This window comes from Staurois parvus, unplaced genomic scaffold (assembly GCF_062004578.1).
Source record: "Staurois parvus isolate SC_StPar_1 unplaced genomic scaffold, SC_StPar_1.0 ptg000151l, whole genome shotgun sequence".
In the NCBI taxonomy this organism is placed as follows: domain Eukaryota; kingdom Metazoa; phylum Chordata; class Amphibia; order Anura; family Ranidae; genus Staurois; species Staurois parvus.
Window position 1 is genome coordinate 16,088,160 of NW_028317947.1, and position 21,233 is coordinate 16,109,392.

The 21,233-nt window shown below is 44.5% G+C and overlaps 1 protein-coding gene across 2 annotated transcripts in view; it reads left to right on the plus strand.

The window, feature by feature from the left end:
• The first annotated feature begins 13,323 nt into the window (after positions 1–13,323).
• The window catches only part of ITGA3 (integrin subunit alpha 3), a 131,864-nt gene continuing 123,954 nt past the window's right edge, over positions 13,324–21,233 (plus strand). The window contains exon 1 of one of the 2 annotated variants that reach the window (XM_089674508.1): positions 13,324–13,974. In XM_089674508.1, the coding sequence (XP_089530634.1) occupies positions 13,817–13,974 (158 nt within the window). In that variant the 5' untranslated portion in view covers positions 13,324–13,816. The remainder of the gene's footprint in view (positions 13,975–21,233) is intronic. The other variant, XM_089674507.1, reaches the window with a different exon arrangement.

A 21,233-nucleotide genomic window follows, 5' to 3' on the forward strand; every position in this document is an offset into this window, starting at 1 on the left:
ACATTCTCCTAGATTGTAAGCTCTAACGAGCAGGGACCTCTGTTTCCTTCTGTACCAAATTGTATTGAAACTGTAATGAGCAAACTGTTGGCACTATATAAATCCTGTATAATAATATTAATAATAATCCCCAACCGCTATGGCTGCCCTTGCAGCTAACAGGCCCAAACCATTAGCTCCAGGATCTACAAACTTCAGAATCCATACTTAACCACTCTCAGTTCCTATAACCCCTCCATTTTGTAAAGTATAATGCCCTCTTCTCAAGGAGAAGTGATAGATCTGCACACAATAGTTATAGAAACATAGACCCTGTGGTTCCTCCAATTCACAACTTCTATACATGTTCCTACACCATTGGGTGAACTCAAAGCACATTTGCTTGGGATAGGGTGCCCAACTTACCCTGGCCATCAAACCTTGTCAACAATGAGAGATGTACTTGATCAACTGGTATGGACATACTTACCTTGCTAATATAAGTGGTATTTCCCGAATGCCCATGTTGCACAGGGATCACTAAACCTTTGTGGGTCAATGCCCCCCAGTGATGTTCTTGGTTCCACCTCCACAACATGACTCTGCACAAGACCTCAGCCGTTAGCAAGAGACAGTGTATATCATCTAATAAGATAACAGATTCACATCCAAATTTTTCTTTAGTTTGTGGCAGGACAGCACAAGCGCTGCCCTAATACAAGGCCTATGAGCCTATCCACAGATCCAGGCCTGCTTGTCTTAGCTCATACAGGGAGAATGCCAGCTGTGCCCCAGGCACCGTATTTTATATGAACAGGATGTGCATCAGGGCTTACACAGAATTGTGGAGAGGTAAATTCATATCTGACATTTCTCAACTTTTATCCTCTGAATGTTGTATCAAATCAGACCAAAGTTTAAATGAATATTACCTTCATGGTCTTCATCATGGACTCCATTACCAGTGCCATTTTGTGCCCTTGTGATCGTAAAGATCAAGATCAAAAGGTATTAACTATAGTGGTCCATCTCTCTTTGTCGTTTGACAATAATGAGTGGAGGAAGATGGGGCTTTTTTCGACAGTGCAGTGTTTTTTTAAGACCATTTTATCAATTGATCACAATACTAATGTAAAGTTGCTTCAGTTCTACCATGCAGCCAAGCAATTCCATAACTCCCTCTTCCAACTGAACAATACCATTAGCTCCATCTTCAACCACAGTGCAGCACCATCAGCACCCCAAACTAGATCAAAACCATCAGCTCAACAGTCCAACAGAACAGTTCCAACAGCTCCAATCTCAGACGCAATAAGGCAAATGGTCCGATGTTCTCCGTAGGGTTTTTCCTCGTCTGCATGTTGAAGGGTAAATCATTGTCTCGTACTGTTAATGTAATAAATGCATATATAATAACACAAGAATAGCATTCAAGAAATGTGTTTTTTTTTTCAAACAAGTAGAATGCCTCCCTTATAACAATTGTCAGCATGACACATGAAGATCCACCTCACAGATGAATATCCATTTACAAATGCAAGTGAGCTGTTTATTAATTTAATGTACAAGGGTATTTTTACAATAACTCATACCAACTAATGAAACCTCAGCCTTAAAGAGGAACTTGGGTCCCCTTGATTGTAGCTCCGCCCTGTTCCACCGGTGATGCCACTTCTCAATTAGTCTGGCGCATGCACAGATGTGCTGAAGGACTTTGCCCAGCCTTTAAGAACTAGTAGGGCCTGCAGCACATCGGTGCACACCAACTCATACCAACTCAATAACTCATACCAACTAATGAAACCTCAGCCTTAAAGAGGAACTTGGGTCCCCTTGATTGTGGCTCCGCCCTGTTCCACCGGTGCTGCCACTTCTCAATTAGTCTGGCGCATGCGCAGATGTGCTAAAGGGCTCTGCCCAGCCTTTAAGATCTAGTAGCTCCTTGCGGCATATCTGTGCACACGCTGAGCTGTACTTGCGCCTTGGCAGGAAAGAGGTCCTGTTCTCACGTCCTTGCGCATAGAAACCCTCTCGTGTGTAGTTGTGCCATTGGTCTCTGCTGGGTCCCAAAGTACAGCAGAGCCCTGCAGCACACCTGTGCCCAAGGATGCTATGTGGCCCAGCCACCTGGCTCCTAGCAACCAATCATGCTGAGTGGCCCAGCCGCCAGCTTCCTAGCAACAAAAGGAGGGGGCAGCAAAAATGGCTGCATGGCATGGCCCAAAATGGGGTGGCACCTGGAGTGTCTATGTACACAGTATATCAGAATATTTGGTGTGCATCCCTGTTAACATGGCAACCCACCAAAAATTTACCAAACAAAACCATGCCTCTAGTTTGGTGGGTTTTGGGTGGGTTGCTATGGTATCCAGGATGCCCATAGGAGATCATACCAGCTTTTGAATGTTTCCAGGGGCAAGGATTAGGAAGGGCTGGGTAGGGTGTTAAAAACAGCCACCTCAAGTGTCACTTAACCAAGGCAAGTGTACAATCCAAACGCACACGTTCCTGCGTTAAAAATGGCTGTGTGTATAAGTGGCTGCTGCAGCGACTATTGGCTGGAACCGAACAGAATCAGCAAGGGAGAATGTCACCAGCACACCGAGGATCACCAATATGGGGCCAAAAGTTTTAATGAATGATCACATAGTTACAGCAAGGCAACGTTTCGGAGTCTCGCAGGACCCCTTTGTCACGTCACATGTTCCAATTTGTCACATGCCTGATAAATGGGTTCTGCGAGACTCCAAAACGTTGCCTTGCTGTAACTATGTGATCGTTCATTAAAACTTTTGGACCCATATTGGTGATCCTCGGTGTGCTGGTGACATTCTCCCTAGTTAACCAAGGCAGGCTTCTGGCTCCCAACTCCGATTCAACATCTTGGGTGGGTTGAATGGCTGGGTTCCTTGCTGACCAATGTGACTCCTCCTGCTGACCTCTATGTACTGCAGGGCACTATAGTAACATATGGGGGTTGATGGAAGGAACCACAGCAGCCAACGGGGCATGTGCATACCTGGTAGTGTGAAATCAGATCGGTACCGGAAAATGCAAACAAAGCCTGAACCTGGACATTTCTGACCGCCCAAAAAATTGGCCAGAATGTTGCTACGTCCATAGTCATTTCAGCCTCCTCTAAAAGAAGTAAACCAGGCACCCTGCCCGGCGGTGTGAATGTAGCCTAAATGACCACTAAATGTAAAGAAAAACTGTAGTAGAGAGATGCATTTAAACTAGAAATGGTAGTAAAGAAAATATTGTTTCAAAAATATCATTGGAAATATCACGTAAAATGTGGCCCCTGTTTGTACAAATCCTGGAGTGTACAGATTGCACTCACCCCCTACTCCTTAGTGACTCCAACTACAACTCCCAACATGCACTGCACCTCTGGAATGTTGAGGGACTTGTAGGGGGATGGTAAATAAGGCATTGATATACAATATCGTAGGTGGGGGTTTAAAATGTGAGTTCCTTATCTCTTTTATCTGGTTGGTTTCATTGTACACGCCTAACAATATCTACATGACATACTACAGCCTCCTATTAGGCTACAAAAAAATAACAGACAGTGTGAAAACGTGAAAATTTCCTTTACAGGACATACACAGCAATTTTTACGAAATTTTAAATTTGTGCAGAAAGAAAAATTATAATCCAACTTTACAATTTTGTTTAGATTTGCCAACAATTATGTAATGCGGGGATCAGGGCTGCTGCAAGAGTCTTTGTTTACAAAGGCGTAGGTGCATTTTGCCCGCCCCATCCTTCCACCATTGTGACAGGAGAGCATTGTGAAAGGAAAGGGGTATCTGGACATTGTGACATGTGGGGGGCACAGTGCCAGGAGGGGGCAGGGTGACAGGTTAGGGGCAGGGTGACACATGGGAGGGGCAGTGTGACAGGAGGGGGGCACTGTGACAGGTGGGGGGCTGGATGACAAGAGAGGGGAACTGTGACAGGTGGAGGGCACTGTAACAGGTGGGGGGCAAGGCCACAAGAAGGGAGCAGGGTGACAAGAGGGGGGCAGTGTGACAAGTGGGGGTCAGGGTGACAGGAAGGGGGCAGAGTGGCATGTAGGGGGGGCAGTGTGACAGGTGGGGGGGGCAGTGTGACAGGTGGGGGGCAGAGTGGCACATAGGGGGGGCAGTGTGACAGGTGGGGGCCAGTGTGACAGGAGTGGGGCACTGTGATAGGAGGGGGCAGGGTGACAAGAAGTGGGCAGGGTGACACATTGGGGGCCGTGTGATGGGTGAGGCAGTGTGGCAGGAGGGGGCAGTGTGATAGGAGGGCAGCAGCGTGACAGGTGGGGAGCACTGTTACAGAAGGGGAGCACCATGACAGGAGTTGGATACCATGACAGGTGGGGGGCGAGGTGACAGGAGGGGGCACTGTGATAGGTGGGGGGCACTGTGATAGGAGGGGGGCAGGGTGACAAGAAGGGGGTAAGGTGACACATTTGGGGCCATGTGACAGGTAGGGGGCAGGGTGACAGGAGAGAGGGCAGTCAGACAGGTGGGGGGCAGGATGATAGGAGGGGGGCAGTGTGACAGGTGGGGGGCAGGGTGACAGGAGGGAGGGCAGTGTGACAGGTGGGTGGCAGGGTGATAGGAGGGGGGCAGTGTGACAGGTGGGGGGCAGGGTGACAGGAGGGGATCAGTGTGACAGTAGAGGGGCAGTGTGACAGGAAGAGGGAAGTGTAACAGGTGGGGTAGGGTGACAGGTGGGGGGCAGGAAGACAAGAAGGGGGCACTGTGACAGGTGAAGGGAATGGTGACAAGAAGGGGGCTGGTTGACAGGTGGGGGGGCTATGTGACAGGAGGGGGGCAGTGTGACAGGAGGGGGGCAGTGTGACAGGTGAAGGGAATGGTGAAAAGAAGGGGGCCGGTTGATAGGTGGGGGGGCTATGCGACAGGAGGGGGGCAGTGTGACAGGAGGGGCAGTGCGACAGGTGGAGGGAATTGCGACATGTGGGGGGTAGTGTGACAGGATGGGGTCAGGGTAACAGGAGGAGGGCAATGTGACAGGAAGGGGGAAGTGTGACAAGTGGAGGGAAGGGTGAAAGGTAAGGGGCAGATGGGGACTACCTCACTTTACAGCCTAAAACTGCCCAAATACTAGTAGAATTTTGTTCAAACATTAATACACAAATTCAGAAAAATTGTCCATTATGGACATGAAAAGTGAAAATTTTTTGTTCAATTGCCATGGCAGAGATTTAAATTCTAGCTTTGATGTCAGGATGCACAAACACGTTATAATAAGTACAATTTTTCCAGAAAATAAATCACATTCGCAGATAGAATTTTTACAAAATATTAATAGTGTGAATAAACCCGATGACAATAAAAAAATGAAACAATGCAATAATACATCAAAAATATTCAAAATTAACACAACATCCATCCAAGAAAAAATGAAAAAATGAAATCCATCCTGTGAAAAAGGAAAAATGATAGACACACTTTTGAGTCCACCGCTGTGAATGGCACACTTGTCAATGACAATGTATCCTTCTAGTTTTGTTGTCCAGTGAGTGTTGTGGAGTGCCTAGTACAAAAGTTTATGACACTTCAAGAGTTTTAGTCCAAATGTATTATTTGACCAAGGGTATCAAGAGAATCCTAAGCATTTCGGGGAAAATGTCCTCCCCCCCTTCATCGGGTTGAAGTCGTTTATACGTTTGGACTGATGGTGAGATGCAACTGTCATACCTGAAAGAAAAATATTTCAACATGCAGTATATATATATATACTGTATGTTAAAATGCATTTTTTATATATTACAAAATATATGTAAAATATTTTTTTTTAAATATTTCAGGGGTTCACCACTGACCCTTCATCAGGGCTTACGTGGAGTGGCCATCTCTAGATTATAAGAAAATGTGCGGGGGAGTTATGAGCCTCCAAAACGCGTTGGTTGTACCTTCTAATTCTTTAGCAAGACTAATAAACCTTTACTGGACTGACTGTAAACTTGTGCTGCTCTTCTCCTTTGTATCGTCTTATAACCTACAGATGGACACACCACACAAGTCCTGATGAAGGGGGAGTTATGAGCCTCCAAAACGTGTTGGTTGTACCTTCTAATTTTTTATCAAGACTAATAAACTTATACTGGACTGACTGTAAACTTTTGGCTCTCTTCTCCTTTGTATCGTCTTATAACCTACAGATGGCCACGCCTCACAAGCGGGAGAGATATGAGCCTCCAAAACGCGTTGGTTGTACCTTCTAATTTTTATCAAGACTAATAAACTTATACTGGACTGACTGTAAACTTTTGGCTCTCTTCTCCTTTGTATCATCTTATAACCTACAGATGGCCGCACCCAGGGGCGGACTGACCATTTGGAAACTCGGGCACTGCCCGAGGGCCCGGGGTCAGTAGGGGGCCCCATTGGATGCCCCTGGTACCTTTTTCATAGGCTTTTTTGAGTTTGGGCAAGGACACAGGGGCCCCATGATCCCCTATTGCCCGGGGGCCCCATGAGTTGTCAGTCCGCCCCTGGCCACACCACACAATCCCTGATGAAGGGGGAGTTATGAGCCTCCAAAACGTGTTGATTGTACCTTCTAATTCTTTATCAAGGCTAATAAAGCTTTACTGGACTGACTGTAAACTTGTGGCGCTCTTCTCCTTTGTATCATCTTATAACCTACAGGAGGCCGCGCCACACAAGCCCTGAAATTCCGTTGGATTCAACTTCCATGTCTTATTGTAGAGTTAAGCTGCCTTTGGATTGTGCAAAGTCAGCTACAGTCTGGACAGACAGTGTCTTAGAAGCAGGGGCGGACTGACAACTCATGGGCCCCCGGGCAATAGGGGATCATGGGGCCCCTGTGTCCTTGCCCAAACTCAAAAAAGCCTATGAAAAAGGTACCAGGGGCATTTCATGGGGCCCCCTACTGACCCCGGGCCCTCGGGCAGTGCCCGAGTTTCCAAATGGTCAGTCCGCCTCTGCTTAGAAGGTATGTCAATGTATAAAGCAGCATATGAAACAGAACATACACAGTTGCCATTATTCTAAGGCTAGGTTCACACCTATGCAGTTTGCGTTTGACCCTTTTCTGCATGGCGTATTTGCACCTGCGTTTTTGTCGCGTCTTGCGTTTTTTTTTCTTGTTGCCGGGCAGATTCAAAATGCCGCAAAAACTCAGTACATGCTTTTCTGCAGCGTTTCCATTGAAGTCTATAGAACCAAAAACGCAATTTTTCCATGACCCTTTCCAAAAAACGCATCAGGTGAAAATGCGGAGATGTGAATGTGTCCCATAGGAAATCATGTTTAATGGACTGTAGTGCGTTTCTGGGGTAAAGTAGATTATACAATCCGATTGTTGGTTTTATGGCTAGGTCAAGGCTGCAGATTAAAAGTTTGCAATTTTTTTTTGTAAAAAATACAATATAAATACTTTTTTTAGACTGTTTCATCCAAATCTTTGCAACGGACAGATGTTTTAGCAATCCCCGCTGCTCTTTCCTATATATAGTATAAGATCTAGTCCCGTCTCACTCTCTCCACACAATCAATTTACATCTGATTGCCGCAGTCACGCAGGAACCAGCCTCTAATGCTTTTATGCCAGAGAGGTTAGAGAGGTAAAAAACACTCTCTGACAACAGGAAAGGCAGTACATTAGCCAGCTGAATAATGCACACTGAATAAATGGACTGTTCATATACATCTACGACAAAAGGAAAAAAAATTATGTACTGGACTCTATAGATAAAAATAATATTGCTAAAAGCAATATCATTTTATTTTTAGATGTTATTAAAATGATGAAATTGGCAGATTTTTATTAGTATACGTGATTATTGTTACCGAGGAATACATACTCCATCATTTACAAAACACGACCATCACTAAACTCAATACAATGTTCACATTTTAACTCGGTGTACAATATCACTGCATAGATCAATAATGGATTGTGAATTCCCAACACGTTTCATGAGCCAACGGTCCACTTCTTCAGGAGAGCACAGCGGGTAGAAATCTATACAACTACACTATATTGCCAAAAGTATTGGTTGGCCTGCCTTTACACACACATGAACTTTAATGGCATCCCAGTCTTAGTCCGTAGGGTTCAATATTGAGTTGGCCCCGCCCTTTGCAGCTATAACAGCTTCAACTCTTCTGGGAAGGCCGTCCACAAGGTTTAGGAGGGTGTCTATGGGAAGGTTTGACCATTCTTCCAGAAGCACATTTGTGAGGTCAGGCACTGATGTCGGGGGAGGAGGCCTGGCTCACAGTCTCCACTCGAATTTGTCCCAAAGGAGTTCTATGGGGTTGAGGTCAGGACTCTGTGCAGGGCAGTCAAGTTCCTCCACCCCAAACTGGCTCCTCCATGTCTTTATGGACCTTGCTTTGTGCACTGGTGCGCAGTCATGTTGGAACAGGAAGGGGTCATCCCCAAACTGTTCCCATAAAGTTGGGAGCATGAAATTGTCCAAAATGTCTTGGTATGCTGACGCCTTAAGAGTTCTCTTCACTGGAACTAGGGGGCCAAGCCCAACCCCTGAAAAACAACCTCACACCATAATCCCCCTCCACCAAACTTTACACTTGGCATAATGAAGTCAGGCAAGTACTGTTCTCCTGGGAACAGCCAAACCCAGACACGTCCATCGGATTGCCAGACAGAGAAGCATGATTGATCACTCCAGAGAACATATCTCCACTGCTCTAAAGTCCAGTGGCGGCCTGCTTTACACCACGGCATCCGACACTTTGCATTGCACTTGGTGATGTAAGGCTTGGATGCAGCTGCTCGGCCATGGAAACCCATTCCATGAAACTGTCTACACGCATGCACTGACTTCACTCTGTTCCCAGTTGCTTTACCATGGATCAGAGTGGGATTTATAGTCAGACATGCTATCTGCCCCTCACTTGGCAGATGGAAGTCTTCCAGTGCCAATTCCCCTTGCAGCTCTCAGATGTCATGTGAAGGAATGAAGCTGGTAGATGTGAAAAGGGGGCAGGGGGGTCACACTAAACAATTGTCCTACCTTTCACCATGTCCACCAATCAATGTGGCACCATGGTGCACTTTCTCTTGCCCATAACTTCCTACCCAGGACTGGGACAAGGGGTGGGCAGGAGGGACAGCTGCCCTTGGCACAATGTTTTCATGGGGGGGGGGGGAACGCCACAGCTGTGTATTCACTGAACAAGCAGCAGCAAGGTCCAAGGGCATCACTGTGCACTCCCACATCCATGTGAACCCCAACGGTCAGACCTGAACCTGCAAGGTGATACTGAGACAAGGGGTTGGCAGGAGGGGCAGCTGCCCTGGGGACAGTATTTTAATGTTGGGGAAAGGGTGGGCACCATGGCTTTGTAATCACTGAACAAGCAACAGGAAGGTCCCAGGACATCACTGTGCACTTCCAGGTCTATGTGAACCCCAACTATCGGACCTGGAGCTGCACAGTGGAGGATAGAGGCGAAGTTCTATATCTTTGCCCTTGTCCAAGCACTGTTGTCACCAAGACTAAAGATTCTCAATCCTCCCCTGATGTCACAACTCCTCATCTGCATTGGTGTTCCAGGGCAGAGCCTCAGAAAAAATACAAAGCCAAAACATTAGCATTACAGCCAGGCAGCTAGTATTTTCAGGGGTGACTCAGCAATTAAAAAAAAACCTTCTAGTGGCAGGCTTCCTTTAGTAATACTTCAATAATACGCAGTTGCTGGTGAAATTCAGTTTCCTGTCTCTGTGCTGCCCTGAGCACTCATTAGGGAGTCTTTCTCCTCCTGCTGCATTCTATAATAAATAAAAGGAAAATGTGACAGGGAAGCTGGAACCCTTCCAACAGAAGAAATAGGCAGAGCTGAGCATTATTGGTGATGCGAGGGTGGGGGAGGGGGGTGATTTAATTTTTCTGAAATTCTGTTTTGGGTGGAGTGATGCTCTAATGAGTACAAAGCACTGGGATGACTGCTCTGTGGTTGCTTTGTACAAGGTGCCATTAAGATCTCCATCCCATTCCATATTCATGAGCTGAATCTATTTTTAATTCTGCAGCCACATTTAAGATGTGAAAACAGCATCTCTGGATTGATGGTTGGGTTAGTGGATTCCAGCTCATGCCAGAGTGTAGACGGTACATGATGTCACCAAGACTTCTCCCACATCTGAGCAGGCTTTGCTGGGAATGCCAATCACACCGGCTAGCTTGGAGCTGGAAGAATGCACATTGCATCTATACCAGGGGTCCCCAAACTTTCTAAACAAAGGGCCAGTTTATTGTCCTGCAGACTTTAAGAGGGTCAGACTGTAGTCAGTGGGAGTGGAAATTTTCCTGGCATCTGTAGACATCGCTACATAGGCACCACATGGTATCATTGGGAGGAATAGTGCCCCATTGTTGCCGTCAGTTGGAGAAATGTTGCCCGATTGCTGGCTTCAGTTGGAGAAATGGTGCCCCATTGCTGGCATCAGTTGGAGAAATGGTGCCCCATTGCTGGCATCAGTTGGAGAAATGGTGCCCCATTTTTGGCATCAGTTAGAGAAATGGTGCCCCATTTTTGGCATCAGTTGGAGAAATGGTGCTCAAATGTTGGCATCAGTTGGAGAAATGGTGCCCCATTGCTGGCGTCAGTTGGAGAAATGATGCCCCATTTTTGGCATCAGTTAGAGAAATGGTGCCCCATTTTTGGCATCAGTTGGAGAAATGGTGCCCCATTGCTAGCGTCAGTTAGAGAAATGGTGCCCCATTTTTTGTGTCAGTTGGAAAAATGATGCCCCATTTTTGGCATCAGTTGGAGAAATGGTACCCCATTTTTGGCATCAGTTAGAGAAATGGTGCCCCATTGCTGGCATCACTTAGAGAAATGGTGCCCCATTTTTGGCATCAGTTGGAGAAAAGGTGCCCCATTTTTTGTGTCAGTTGGAAAAATGATGCCCCATTTTTGGTATCAGTTGGAGAAATGGTGCCCAAATGTTGGCATCAGTTGGAGAAATGGTGCCCAACTGTTGGCATCAGTTGGAGAAATGGTGTCCCATTTTTGGCGTCAGTTGGAGAAATGGTGCCCCATTGTTGCCGTCAGTTGGAGAAATGGTGCCCCATTTTTGGCATCAGTTGGAGAAATGGTGCCCCATTGCTGGCGTCAGTTGGAGAAATGGTGCCCCATTGCTGGCGTCAGTTGGAGAAATGGCACCCCATTTTTGGCATCAGTTAGAGAAATGGTGCCCCATTTTTGGCATCAGTAGGAGAAGACACCCCCCCTCCACACAGCACACAGGAACAGAGCTGTCAATCAGCCGGAGGTCCTTCCCCTGTCACCTTTTTTCTCTTGGTGTCAGGAAAACTTGTCAGAAGTGACTCATGCTGATAGCAGAGGAATGAGGCAGTGGACAGAAATGACACAGTGCTCTGGATTGAGACGAGTACACACTACAGAGGGATATGCTTTGTTCATATTTTATGTCTGAGCTTTACAACCACAGCACATTTCGGGAAAGCGTGCTCGTTCCCAACACACATTAGGTTGAACCCAGCCTACAAGTCCAACCTCACCATTGGAGTGCGCTTACAGTTCAACACGTAGCGCTGCCACATTTATTTCAATGGGCTGCCATGAACACAAGAAACACACAAAAGAAATCATGACATATCAAAACGCATGGTGCTGTGATTGCATGCCATTCGGTGCTTGTGAAAATGAGCACATCCACGGACACATGAAAGTGCCATTAAGAATTAATGTCACCGCCTTGCGTCTGCAAAAGGGCGTGCACCAAAGCGCATGATTTTGCACTCATTTGTCTTCGTATTGCATAAAAAGGACATTGCATAGAGATTGTACAATCAGATTGTATAGTGTATGGCCTCAGACTATTGGCCAGTGTCTGGTGGGTAAACTCCTGGGTATTGGGGAAATATATATATATATTATTATTATTATCACTATTATTATTATCACTATTATTATTATAATCATCATTATTATTAGTAGTAGTAGTATTAATATTATTATTTCTATTATCATCAATATTATTATTAGTATCATTATTATTATTATTATTATTAATATTATCATCACTATTATTATTATTATTATTATTATCATCACTAGTATTATTATTATCATCATTATTATTATTATCATCACTAGTATTATCATCATCATTATTAGTAGTAGTAGTAGTATAAATATTATTATTAGTAGTATTATTATTATTTCTATTATCATCAATATTATTATTAGTATCATTATTATTATTAATATTATCACTATTATTATTATTATTACTATTATTATTATCATCACTAGTATTATTATTATTATTATCATCACTAGTGTTATCATCATCATTATTATTATTAGTAGTAGTATAAATATTATTATTAGTAGTAGTAGTATTAATATTATTATTTTTATTATTATCACTAGTATTATTATTATCATCACTAGTATTATCATCATCATTATTAGTAGTAGTAGTATAAATATTATTATTATTAGTAGTAGTATTAATATTATTATATTTATTATCAACATTTTTATAATCACTAGTATTATTATCATTATTATTAATATTATCATCACTATTATTATTATTAATATTAAGATTATCATCACTAGTATTATTATCATCATTATTATTCTTATCATTACTAGTATTATCATAATCATTATTAGTACTAGTAGTATAAATATTAGTAGTAGTATTAATATTATTTTATTTATTATCATTATTATCATTATCATCACTAGTATTATTATCATTATTAATAATATTATCATCACTATTATTATTATTATCATCATTATTAGTAGTTTTTAGCTATTAGTAGTTATTAGTATTATTATTATGATCAATATTATTATTAGTAGTAGTAACAGTAGCATTAATATTATTATCATCACTATTATTATTATTATTATCATTAGTATTATTAACAATATTAGTAGTAGTATTAATATTATCATCAATATTATTATTATTACAGTATTATTATTGTTTTTTGTTGTTATTATTATATCATTATTATTGTTTAGTGATCCTTCTTTTACACAGCAGATGTAGCCCGGTGGAAGGTCGGTTTGGAGTACAAGCACTGTGTGTGTAGTGTGATCCCCCTGGTTGGGGTGAGAGATATCTGTGCTGTGTTACTTTTCAGCAAGCAGTGTGAGAAAGTTGGGCTCCTTCCCCTCCCTTCCTCCTCCCCCTCCCTTCCCCTTGCGCCCAGCACTGGCAGGTGCAGGGGAGGGGGGGGTGTCTCCTTTAAGGGGATCTGTACCGGGGGTAAGGGAGAAAGTTCACCGGAAGAAAAGGGAAGGGAAGGGTCAGGACTGGCAGAGATGGGCACAGGGGGTGAAGGGGAGCCTGGGATGGAGGCAGGGAAGGAGAAGGGCACACAGTGATGTGGGTGGGACAGGCCGACAGTGAGTGCTCAGGGGGAGGGACCGACCACAGGGACACAGGGGGGAGGAGGAGGACAGGGACACACTGCAAGAGCTGACACTGAGCTCTGATATCAGGACAGATCCTCATTCACTCCGGAATCAGAGCTGGGATCGGCCAGAGTTGGGATCGGCCAGAATTGGGATAGTTTAGAGTTGGGATCGCCCAGAATTGGGATCGTTCAGAATTGGGATCGTTCAGAGTTGGGATCGTTCAGAGTTGGGATCGCCCAGAATTGGGATCCTTCAGAGTTGGGATCGCCCAGAATTGGGATCGTTCAGATCTGGAATTGCACAGTTGGGATCTATGGACACAGCCAGGATCCAGATATTAGGACCAGGACAAGTGAGATAATTGTGGGATCGGTGGAGGATCGTAGAGACTGGGAGGTCGGTGTGTGAGGATGATCGTGGTGCTGGTCCTGTTGGCACTGTGCCTGGGGTGCTCGGGGTTCAATGTGGACACCCAGGTGCCGGTCATCAAGCAGGCGGGGGTACCTGGGGGGATGTTCGGCTTTTCGGTGACCATGCATCGGCAGAATGACGGGCAGAAGCGATACCTGTGAGTACCCCGTACACCCCATAATGATATGATCTTTCTGTATGTGGGGAGGGCACGACTACATGTATGACATATGGACAGAGTACATGTACAGCTATATCACATGGGCAAAGTACTGGTGGAGCTAAGGCAAATGGGCAGAGTGTCTATATAGAACAAGGGCAGAGTACCTGTAGCACTATGGCTCATGGGCAGAGTATCTGCATAGGACATGGGCAAAGTACCTATAGAGCTATAGCACAAGGACAAAGTACCGGTTGAGCTATGGTACATGGGGAGAGTACCTGTAGATTTATGGCACATGGGCAAAGCACCTGTAGAACTATGAGACATGGGCAGAGTACCTGTAGAGCTATGAGACATGGGCAGAGTACCTGTAGAGCTATGGCACATGGGCAGAGTACCTGTAGAGCTATGGCAAAATGGGCAGAGTACCGGTAGAGCTATGGCAAAATGGGCAGAGTACCGGTAGAGCTATGGCACATGGGCAGAGTACCGGTAGAGCTATGGGACATGGGCAGAGTACCTGTATGGCAGATGGGCAGAGTACCTGTAGAGCTATGGCACATGGGAAGAGTACCTGAAGAGCTATGACACATGGGCAGAGTACCTGTAGAGTTATGGGATATGAGCAGAGTACCTGTAGAACTATTGCACATGGGCAGAGTATAGGTAGAACTATGGCACATGAGCAGAGTACCTGCAGAGCTATGGCACATGGGTAGAGTACCTGTAGAGCTATGGCACATTGGTAGAGTACCGGTAGAGCTATGGCACATGGGCAGAGTACCTGTAGAACTATTGCACATGGGCAGAGTACCGATAGAACTATGGCACATGGGCAAAGTACCGGTAGAACTATGGCACATGGGCAGAGTATAGGTAGTACTATGGCACATGAGCAGAGTACCGGTTGAACTATGGCACATGAACAGAGTACCTCCAGAGCTATGGCAAAATGGTAGAGTACCGGTAGAGCTGTGGCAAATGGGCAGAGTACCGGTAGAGCTATGGTACATGGGCAGAGTACCTGTAGAGCTATGGCACATGGGCAGAGTACCTGTAGAGCTATGGTACATGGGCAGAGTACCTGTAGAGCTATGGTACATGGGCAGAGTACCTGTAGAGCTATGGCACATGGGTAGAGTATAGGTAGAACTATGGCACATGGGCAGAGTATAGGTAGTACTATGGCACATGAGCAGAGTACCGGTAGAACTATGGCACATGGGCAGAGTACCTCCAGAGCTATGGCAAATGGGCAGAGTACCTGTAGAGCTATGGCACATGGGTAGAGTACCGGTAGAGCTGTGGAAAATGGGCAGAGTACCTGTAGAGCTATGGTACATGGGCAGAGTACCTGTAGAGCTATGGCACATGGGTAGAGTACTGGTAGAGCTGGGGAGGCTCTAGCAGAGACGAGGTACGGGTGACAGGCTCTTTGTAAAGATACTGTATGTTGTATATCTTCCTTTAATTTTCATGGTTAGTTTTCTATTCCTCTAATTTATACAAGTGAAGACAATGATGTCCAAATTCTGGTAAATAATAAAGGAAAAAAGTAAACAGAATGGGGAAAATATTGAGGTAGTTGAGGGGGAAAAAAAGGTCAAAAGGAATAATTGAAAATATAAATCCCCCACGTAGACATGGTCTCCTCTTCACATCTCCTCCATGGACGATGATAGATCCAGCCTGGGTCAGGGTGGCAGACAGCTTCCACTTTACTAAAAATCACATTTTTAAAATTAGCAACATTTTGCAAAATATAGTAAGAACAATGCTATTATTTTCACTGTGGTTATGTTGTAAAATAAGAAGAAGTCCCAAAAACAATATAAAGTTGTCACTAGTTTCTATTCCTCTCTATGAATAAAGACTGCCGCCCCGGAATTCTAGCCTCCCCCCCCCCCCCCCCATATCACAGGGTCTCTGGATACCCATTGTTACTGCAGAGAATTGAACTTTTTAATCATCATCAAGATAAGAGGATCAAAGAGCTCCCCCCCCCCCCCATACGTAGATAATTACAAACTATGCAGTAACAAGTTTTATAACCCATTTCTCACATTGATAAGACTGTTTATATTGTGTTGATGTTTTTTACATATGTATCCAAGAAGAGCTGGAAATACTGTAGTCCCCGTTTAAAGGTAAAGCCTGATCTTCTTGTTTTGTGTTCTCCTTGGTTCCTCATTTCCCCCCTTAGTAACATGCTAATTACATTTTTAGAGAAAATGTTTTTGTTTGCATTACATGCCTTGTTTTAGAACTAGTGACATCATCGGGTCTCCATACTTCTCTATGCAATGAAGGCAGATCAAGGCTGGTGGTAGGGGCTGGTAGAGTGCTTTTTAAAACCATTACCTGCTTCAGTACCTTCATAGGAGGATGTAGCTTAGCTTTAAAGGAAGTTGTGTGCCTGTAGACAGAGTAGGGTAACTGGGCAAATGTGACCTTGCGTAGAGCTACTTCAAGTACCACAGTATGACATCATATATCCATTATCTGGCTACATGGTTTGTGAATACCTGACCAGCCTACCTACACTATATGGCCAAATTGTTGAGTTCAGGTGTTTCCAGTGAAAGGTCCTGCTCATTGCTCAGGGAACCCCTAGAAACCTCTGGAGGAACCCTGGTTGAGAAATCCTGTTTTAGATATTTTAGACATTCTCTGACTTTCTGGGAACAATTTGAGGAAGGTTCTTTCCTGCATTAGTGTTCCCCTGTATGCAAAGCCATCTCCATAAAGACATGGTTGTTAATGAGAAGGTGTGGTAGAACTCCAGTGTCCTCCACAGAACCCTGTCCTCAACTGTGCTAAGCACCTTTCGGATGAATTGGAATGCCTACTTTCAGCCAGCTTGTCCACATTTAGGCTGAATGAGCACAGATTTCAAGGCTGGTGTGAGGGGCTGGCAGAGTGCTTTTTGAAACCATTACCTGCTTCAGTAACCTCTTAGGAGGATGTAGCTTAGCTTTAAAGGAAGCTGTGTGCCTGTGGACAGAGTAGGGTAACTGGGCAAATGTGACCTTGTGTAGAGCTACTTCAAGTACCACAGTATGACATCATATATCCATTATCTGGCTACATGGTTTGTGAATACCTAACCAGCCTACCTACACTATATTGCCAAATTGTTGAGTTTAGGTGTTTCCAGTGAAAGGTCCTGCTCATTGCTCAAGGAACCCCTAGAAACCTCTGGAGGAACGCTGGTTGAGAAATCCTGTTTTAGATATTTTAGACATTCTCTGACCTTCTGGGAACAATTTGAGGAAGGTTCTTTCCTGCATTAGTGTTCCCCTGTATGCAAAGCCAACTCCATAAAGACATGGTGTTTGAGAGAAGGTGTGGTTGAACTCCAGTGTCCTCCACAGAACCCTGTCCTCAACTGTGCTAAGCACCTTTCGGATGAATTGATATGCCTACTTTGAGCCAGCTTGTCCACATTTAGGCTGAATGGGCACAAATTTCCACAGGCGCACTCCATAATCTTGTAGAAAGCCTTCACGGAATACTGGAGGCTGTTATAGCGATGGACTCCCCATTAAAGCCTAATGTTTTGGTATAGTATGTCCAACCAGGTCGTATAGGTGTGATGGTCAGGTGTCCACAAATTTTAGTCATATTATGTACTTTTGTATGCTTACAGCTATAGAGTATAGACAAAGAGAACATGATTCCCTGCTGGCAGAACAGATATAGATTGTTATACTTAGAATTCCCCCACAAAGAAAGGCATAGTGATTGGGAGAACTGTGATTTCTCCCACCAGTTGGGAACCCGTGAAGGGGTTATATCCAAGATATTTTTATGAGGAAAGGACTTTGAGGCATGGAATGGGATCATACTTCCAGCTTGGAAAATAGATCAGGGTACACCTTCACAGGTCATAGCCTTAGGCCATGGATTCTTGGAGTTTGTCTGTAAGTGGTGACCATTAGACATTGTATATCTGTAGTTCCTCTATGTGTACAGGACATACAAAGTTATATAACTGTGATTAACACAGCATAGTGAGCGTTCTATTACTACGGCTGGTGTATGTGGTCAGAGGTTAGAGCAAACATTTTTACCCAGGATTTTGTGGAACCCTAGGATTGCTCCAGAAGTTTCTAAGGTTTCCTTGAGCTGTGACTGATTGACATCACATTTGATAGTGCTCCCATTAGGTCCATCACCACTTGGTAGAGCCAATAGCATGGCACCAGTGAGTCTTCTTAGCTGACTGTAGGGGTGGAATTCTAACCACCACTGTAAGGGGGCATTCATTCCATTGAAAATCACTGTAAGATGGGCATTCTACCACCTGGCCACCACTGTAAGGAGGCATTCTTCCTACTCACCACTGTTGTAAGGAGGGCATTCTTCCTACTCACCACTGTTGTAAGGAGGCATTCTTCCTACTCACCACTGTTGTAAGGAGGCATTCTTCCTACTCACCACTGTTGTAAAGAAGCATTCTTCCTACTCACCACTGTTGTAAGGAGGGCATTCTTCCTACTCACCACTGTTGTAAGGAGGCATTCTTCCTACTCACCACTGTTGTAAGGAGGGCATTCTTCCTACTCACCACTGTTGTAAGGAGGCATTCTTCCTACTCACCACTGTTGTAAGGAGGCATTCTTCCTACTCACCACTGTTGTAAGGAGGCATTCTTCCTACTCACCACCTGTTGTAAGGAGGGCATTCTTCCTACTCACCACTGTTGTAAGGAGGGCATTCTTCCTACTCACCACTGGTGTAAGGAGGGCATTCTTCCCACTGACTACCAATGTAAGAGGGAATACTTCTCATTGACCCGCAATGTGAGGGACATTTTTCCAGCTGACCATAAATGTAAGGTGCGTTGTTCTCACTAACTACCAACTTAAGAAAAATTCTTCCAGCTGTTGTAAGGGGCATTTTATCCACTTTCCACCATTGTAAATTAAATTCTTCCCAGTGACATCCAATGCAGGCAACAATCCTCCAGATGATCACTGATATAAGGTATGCTCTTCCCACTGACCACCAACGTAAGGAGCATTCTTCTCATTGACCACCAAAAAAGGAGCATTCTTCCAGCTGACCCCCAATATGAGGAGAATTCTTCCAGCTGACCGCCAATATGAGGGGAATTCTTCCAGCAGACCGCCAATATAAAGACCATTCTTCCTGATGACCACCAATGTAAGAAACATTTTCCTAATGATCCCCAATGGATTTTTGGTAGCAAACCCTTAAATTATTTTACGGTTTCCTCTGGGGCAAAACGTTCAAGAAAGGCTGAGTTAGAATATCTTGTTCCACTTCAAAAAGTTGTATGAATAACATCAATGGCATGTCTATGTACCACAAACGAGGCCATATTCTGCTTCCTGAGTGTCTTACTCTTGATAACATCTGCACATAGGCAATCAGACCAAGGAGACCAGTTCAGGAATTTGTGAGTCATATAAATCACTAGTAACAGGTTAAGGAGGAGACAGATTAATAGAGGTGAGCTGGTGTAAACATGGCTGCCCTGCAGGCCTTTGTCCTTCAAGGCTGGTGGACATGTAAACCAATAAAGTTTAATTGTGCATGGTCAAGAAGCTGTTAATGGCTATGATTTGCTGTGAGGGTTTATATCAGGGAGATTTTTGAAGGAAAGGCAGAGATATCCAGAGGAGGGAGTGGTTTGGCAGGGTAAGGGTTAAGCGGCAATGCTTTGCAGGAACCTGGCTGGGGAGGGGCCCCAGTGACTGAAAGGCCAAACTTTCCTTCCTTCTTTGTTCATCACACCTGCAGATAAGAAAGTTTTACATCCCTGCAGGGCGGGGTGTGCAAATACGTGCAGCATGACGGTACACATTGACACAGCCGGCCGCCATTCAGGTATACGCGCCGACGAATCACAGCGCAGGCTCAGTAATGGTCTTTACTCTTCGCATACAACAGAGAAGAGGGACCTAAGCTGATCAATGGCTGAGATTTTTTTTTTGTCCTTTTCAGTTCCCTTTCAATTTATGTCATATCATTCCAATATAAAGCCCAATTTTGGGTTTCTTTTAAAGGGTTAGTTCACCTTTGTATTAAAATTCGCTATCCAATAAAGGGGACCCAGTATTTTATAAAACAGTATTCCTGTAGGCCAAGTATGGCTTCTCTGAGGACTTCCATCAAGAGATAGACATGCAGAAGGTAGGAAATAAGAATATTTGGGCGCATCTAAGGAACGAGCGCTCCTCCTCTGATAAACAACACGTATGCGCAATCCACTCCAAGATCTCCATTATCACAGCAGCTGCTGTGATGGGGGGCAGAATAGTGAGCTACGAATGCGTGGTTGTCAGAGGGAAAGCTCTTGTTTCTTTAAGTTGGCCATACATGGATCGAAGTTGTCCAGTTCAGCTGGGACTGGACGAATTTCAATCCATGTATGGGCAGGATGGTACTGATCGTCTTCTATAAACCACCCTGTCAGATTTTTTCCACTCAGAGCCTGGACCCTTCGTTTCAGTGAAGGGAACTCTTAAGGTGTCAGCATACCAAGACATTTTGGACAATTTCATGCCCCAACTTTGTGGGAAGAGTTTGGGGATGGCCCCTTCCTGTTCCAACATGACTGTACACCAGTGCACAAAGCAAGGTCCATAAAGACATGGAGGAGCCAGTTTGGTTTGGAGGAACTTGACTGGCCTGCACAGTCCTGACCTCAACCCGATAGAACACCTTTGGGATGAATTAGAGTGGAGACTGTGATCCAGGCCTTCTCGTCCGACATCAGTGCCTGACCTCACAAATGTACTTCTGGAAGAATGGTCAAACCTTCCCATAGACACCCTCCTAAACCTTGTGGACGGCCTCCCCAGAAGAGAAGCTGTTATAGCTGCAAAGGGCGGGGCCAACTCATTATTGAACTCTACGTACTAAAACTGGGATGCCATTAAAGTTCATGTGTGTGTAAAGGCCGGCCGACCAATACTTTTGGCAATATAGTGTAACTGTGTATTCAGGTATTTGTCTGCAGTTTACTGACTTTTATTGACTTCACTGCTGACAAACTTTTTTTTTATCTAACGATTTCTTTTATCTTCACCTGGATCAGCTCCTTCTTCCTCTTTCTTCATGTGTTACATCATATAATTCACCGATAACACAAGGCAGAAGGTCGCAGGATTTTAGATGTAAAGAGCAGTGAGATCACCTTTATTTCTAAACCAGAGGCAAAAAAAAAATATACAAATCAAGGCAGCCTTGTAGTCATTGATACATTGTTAAATATACACTAT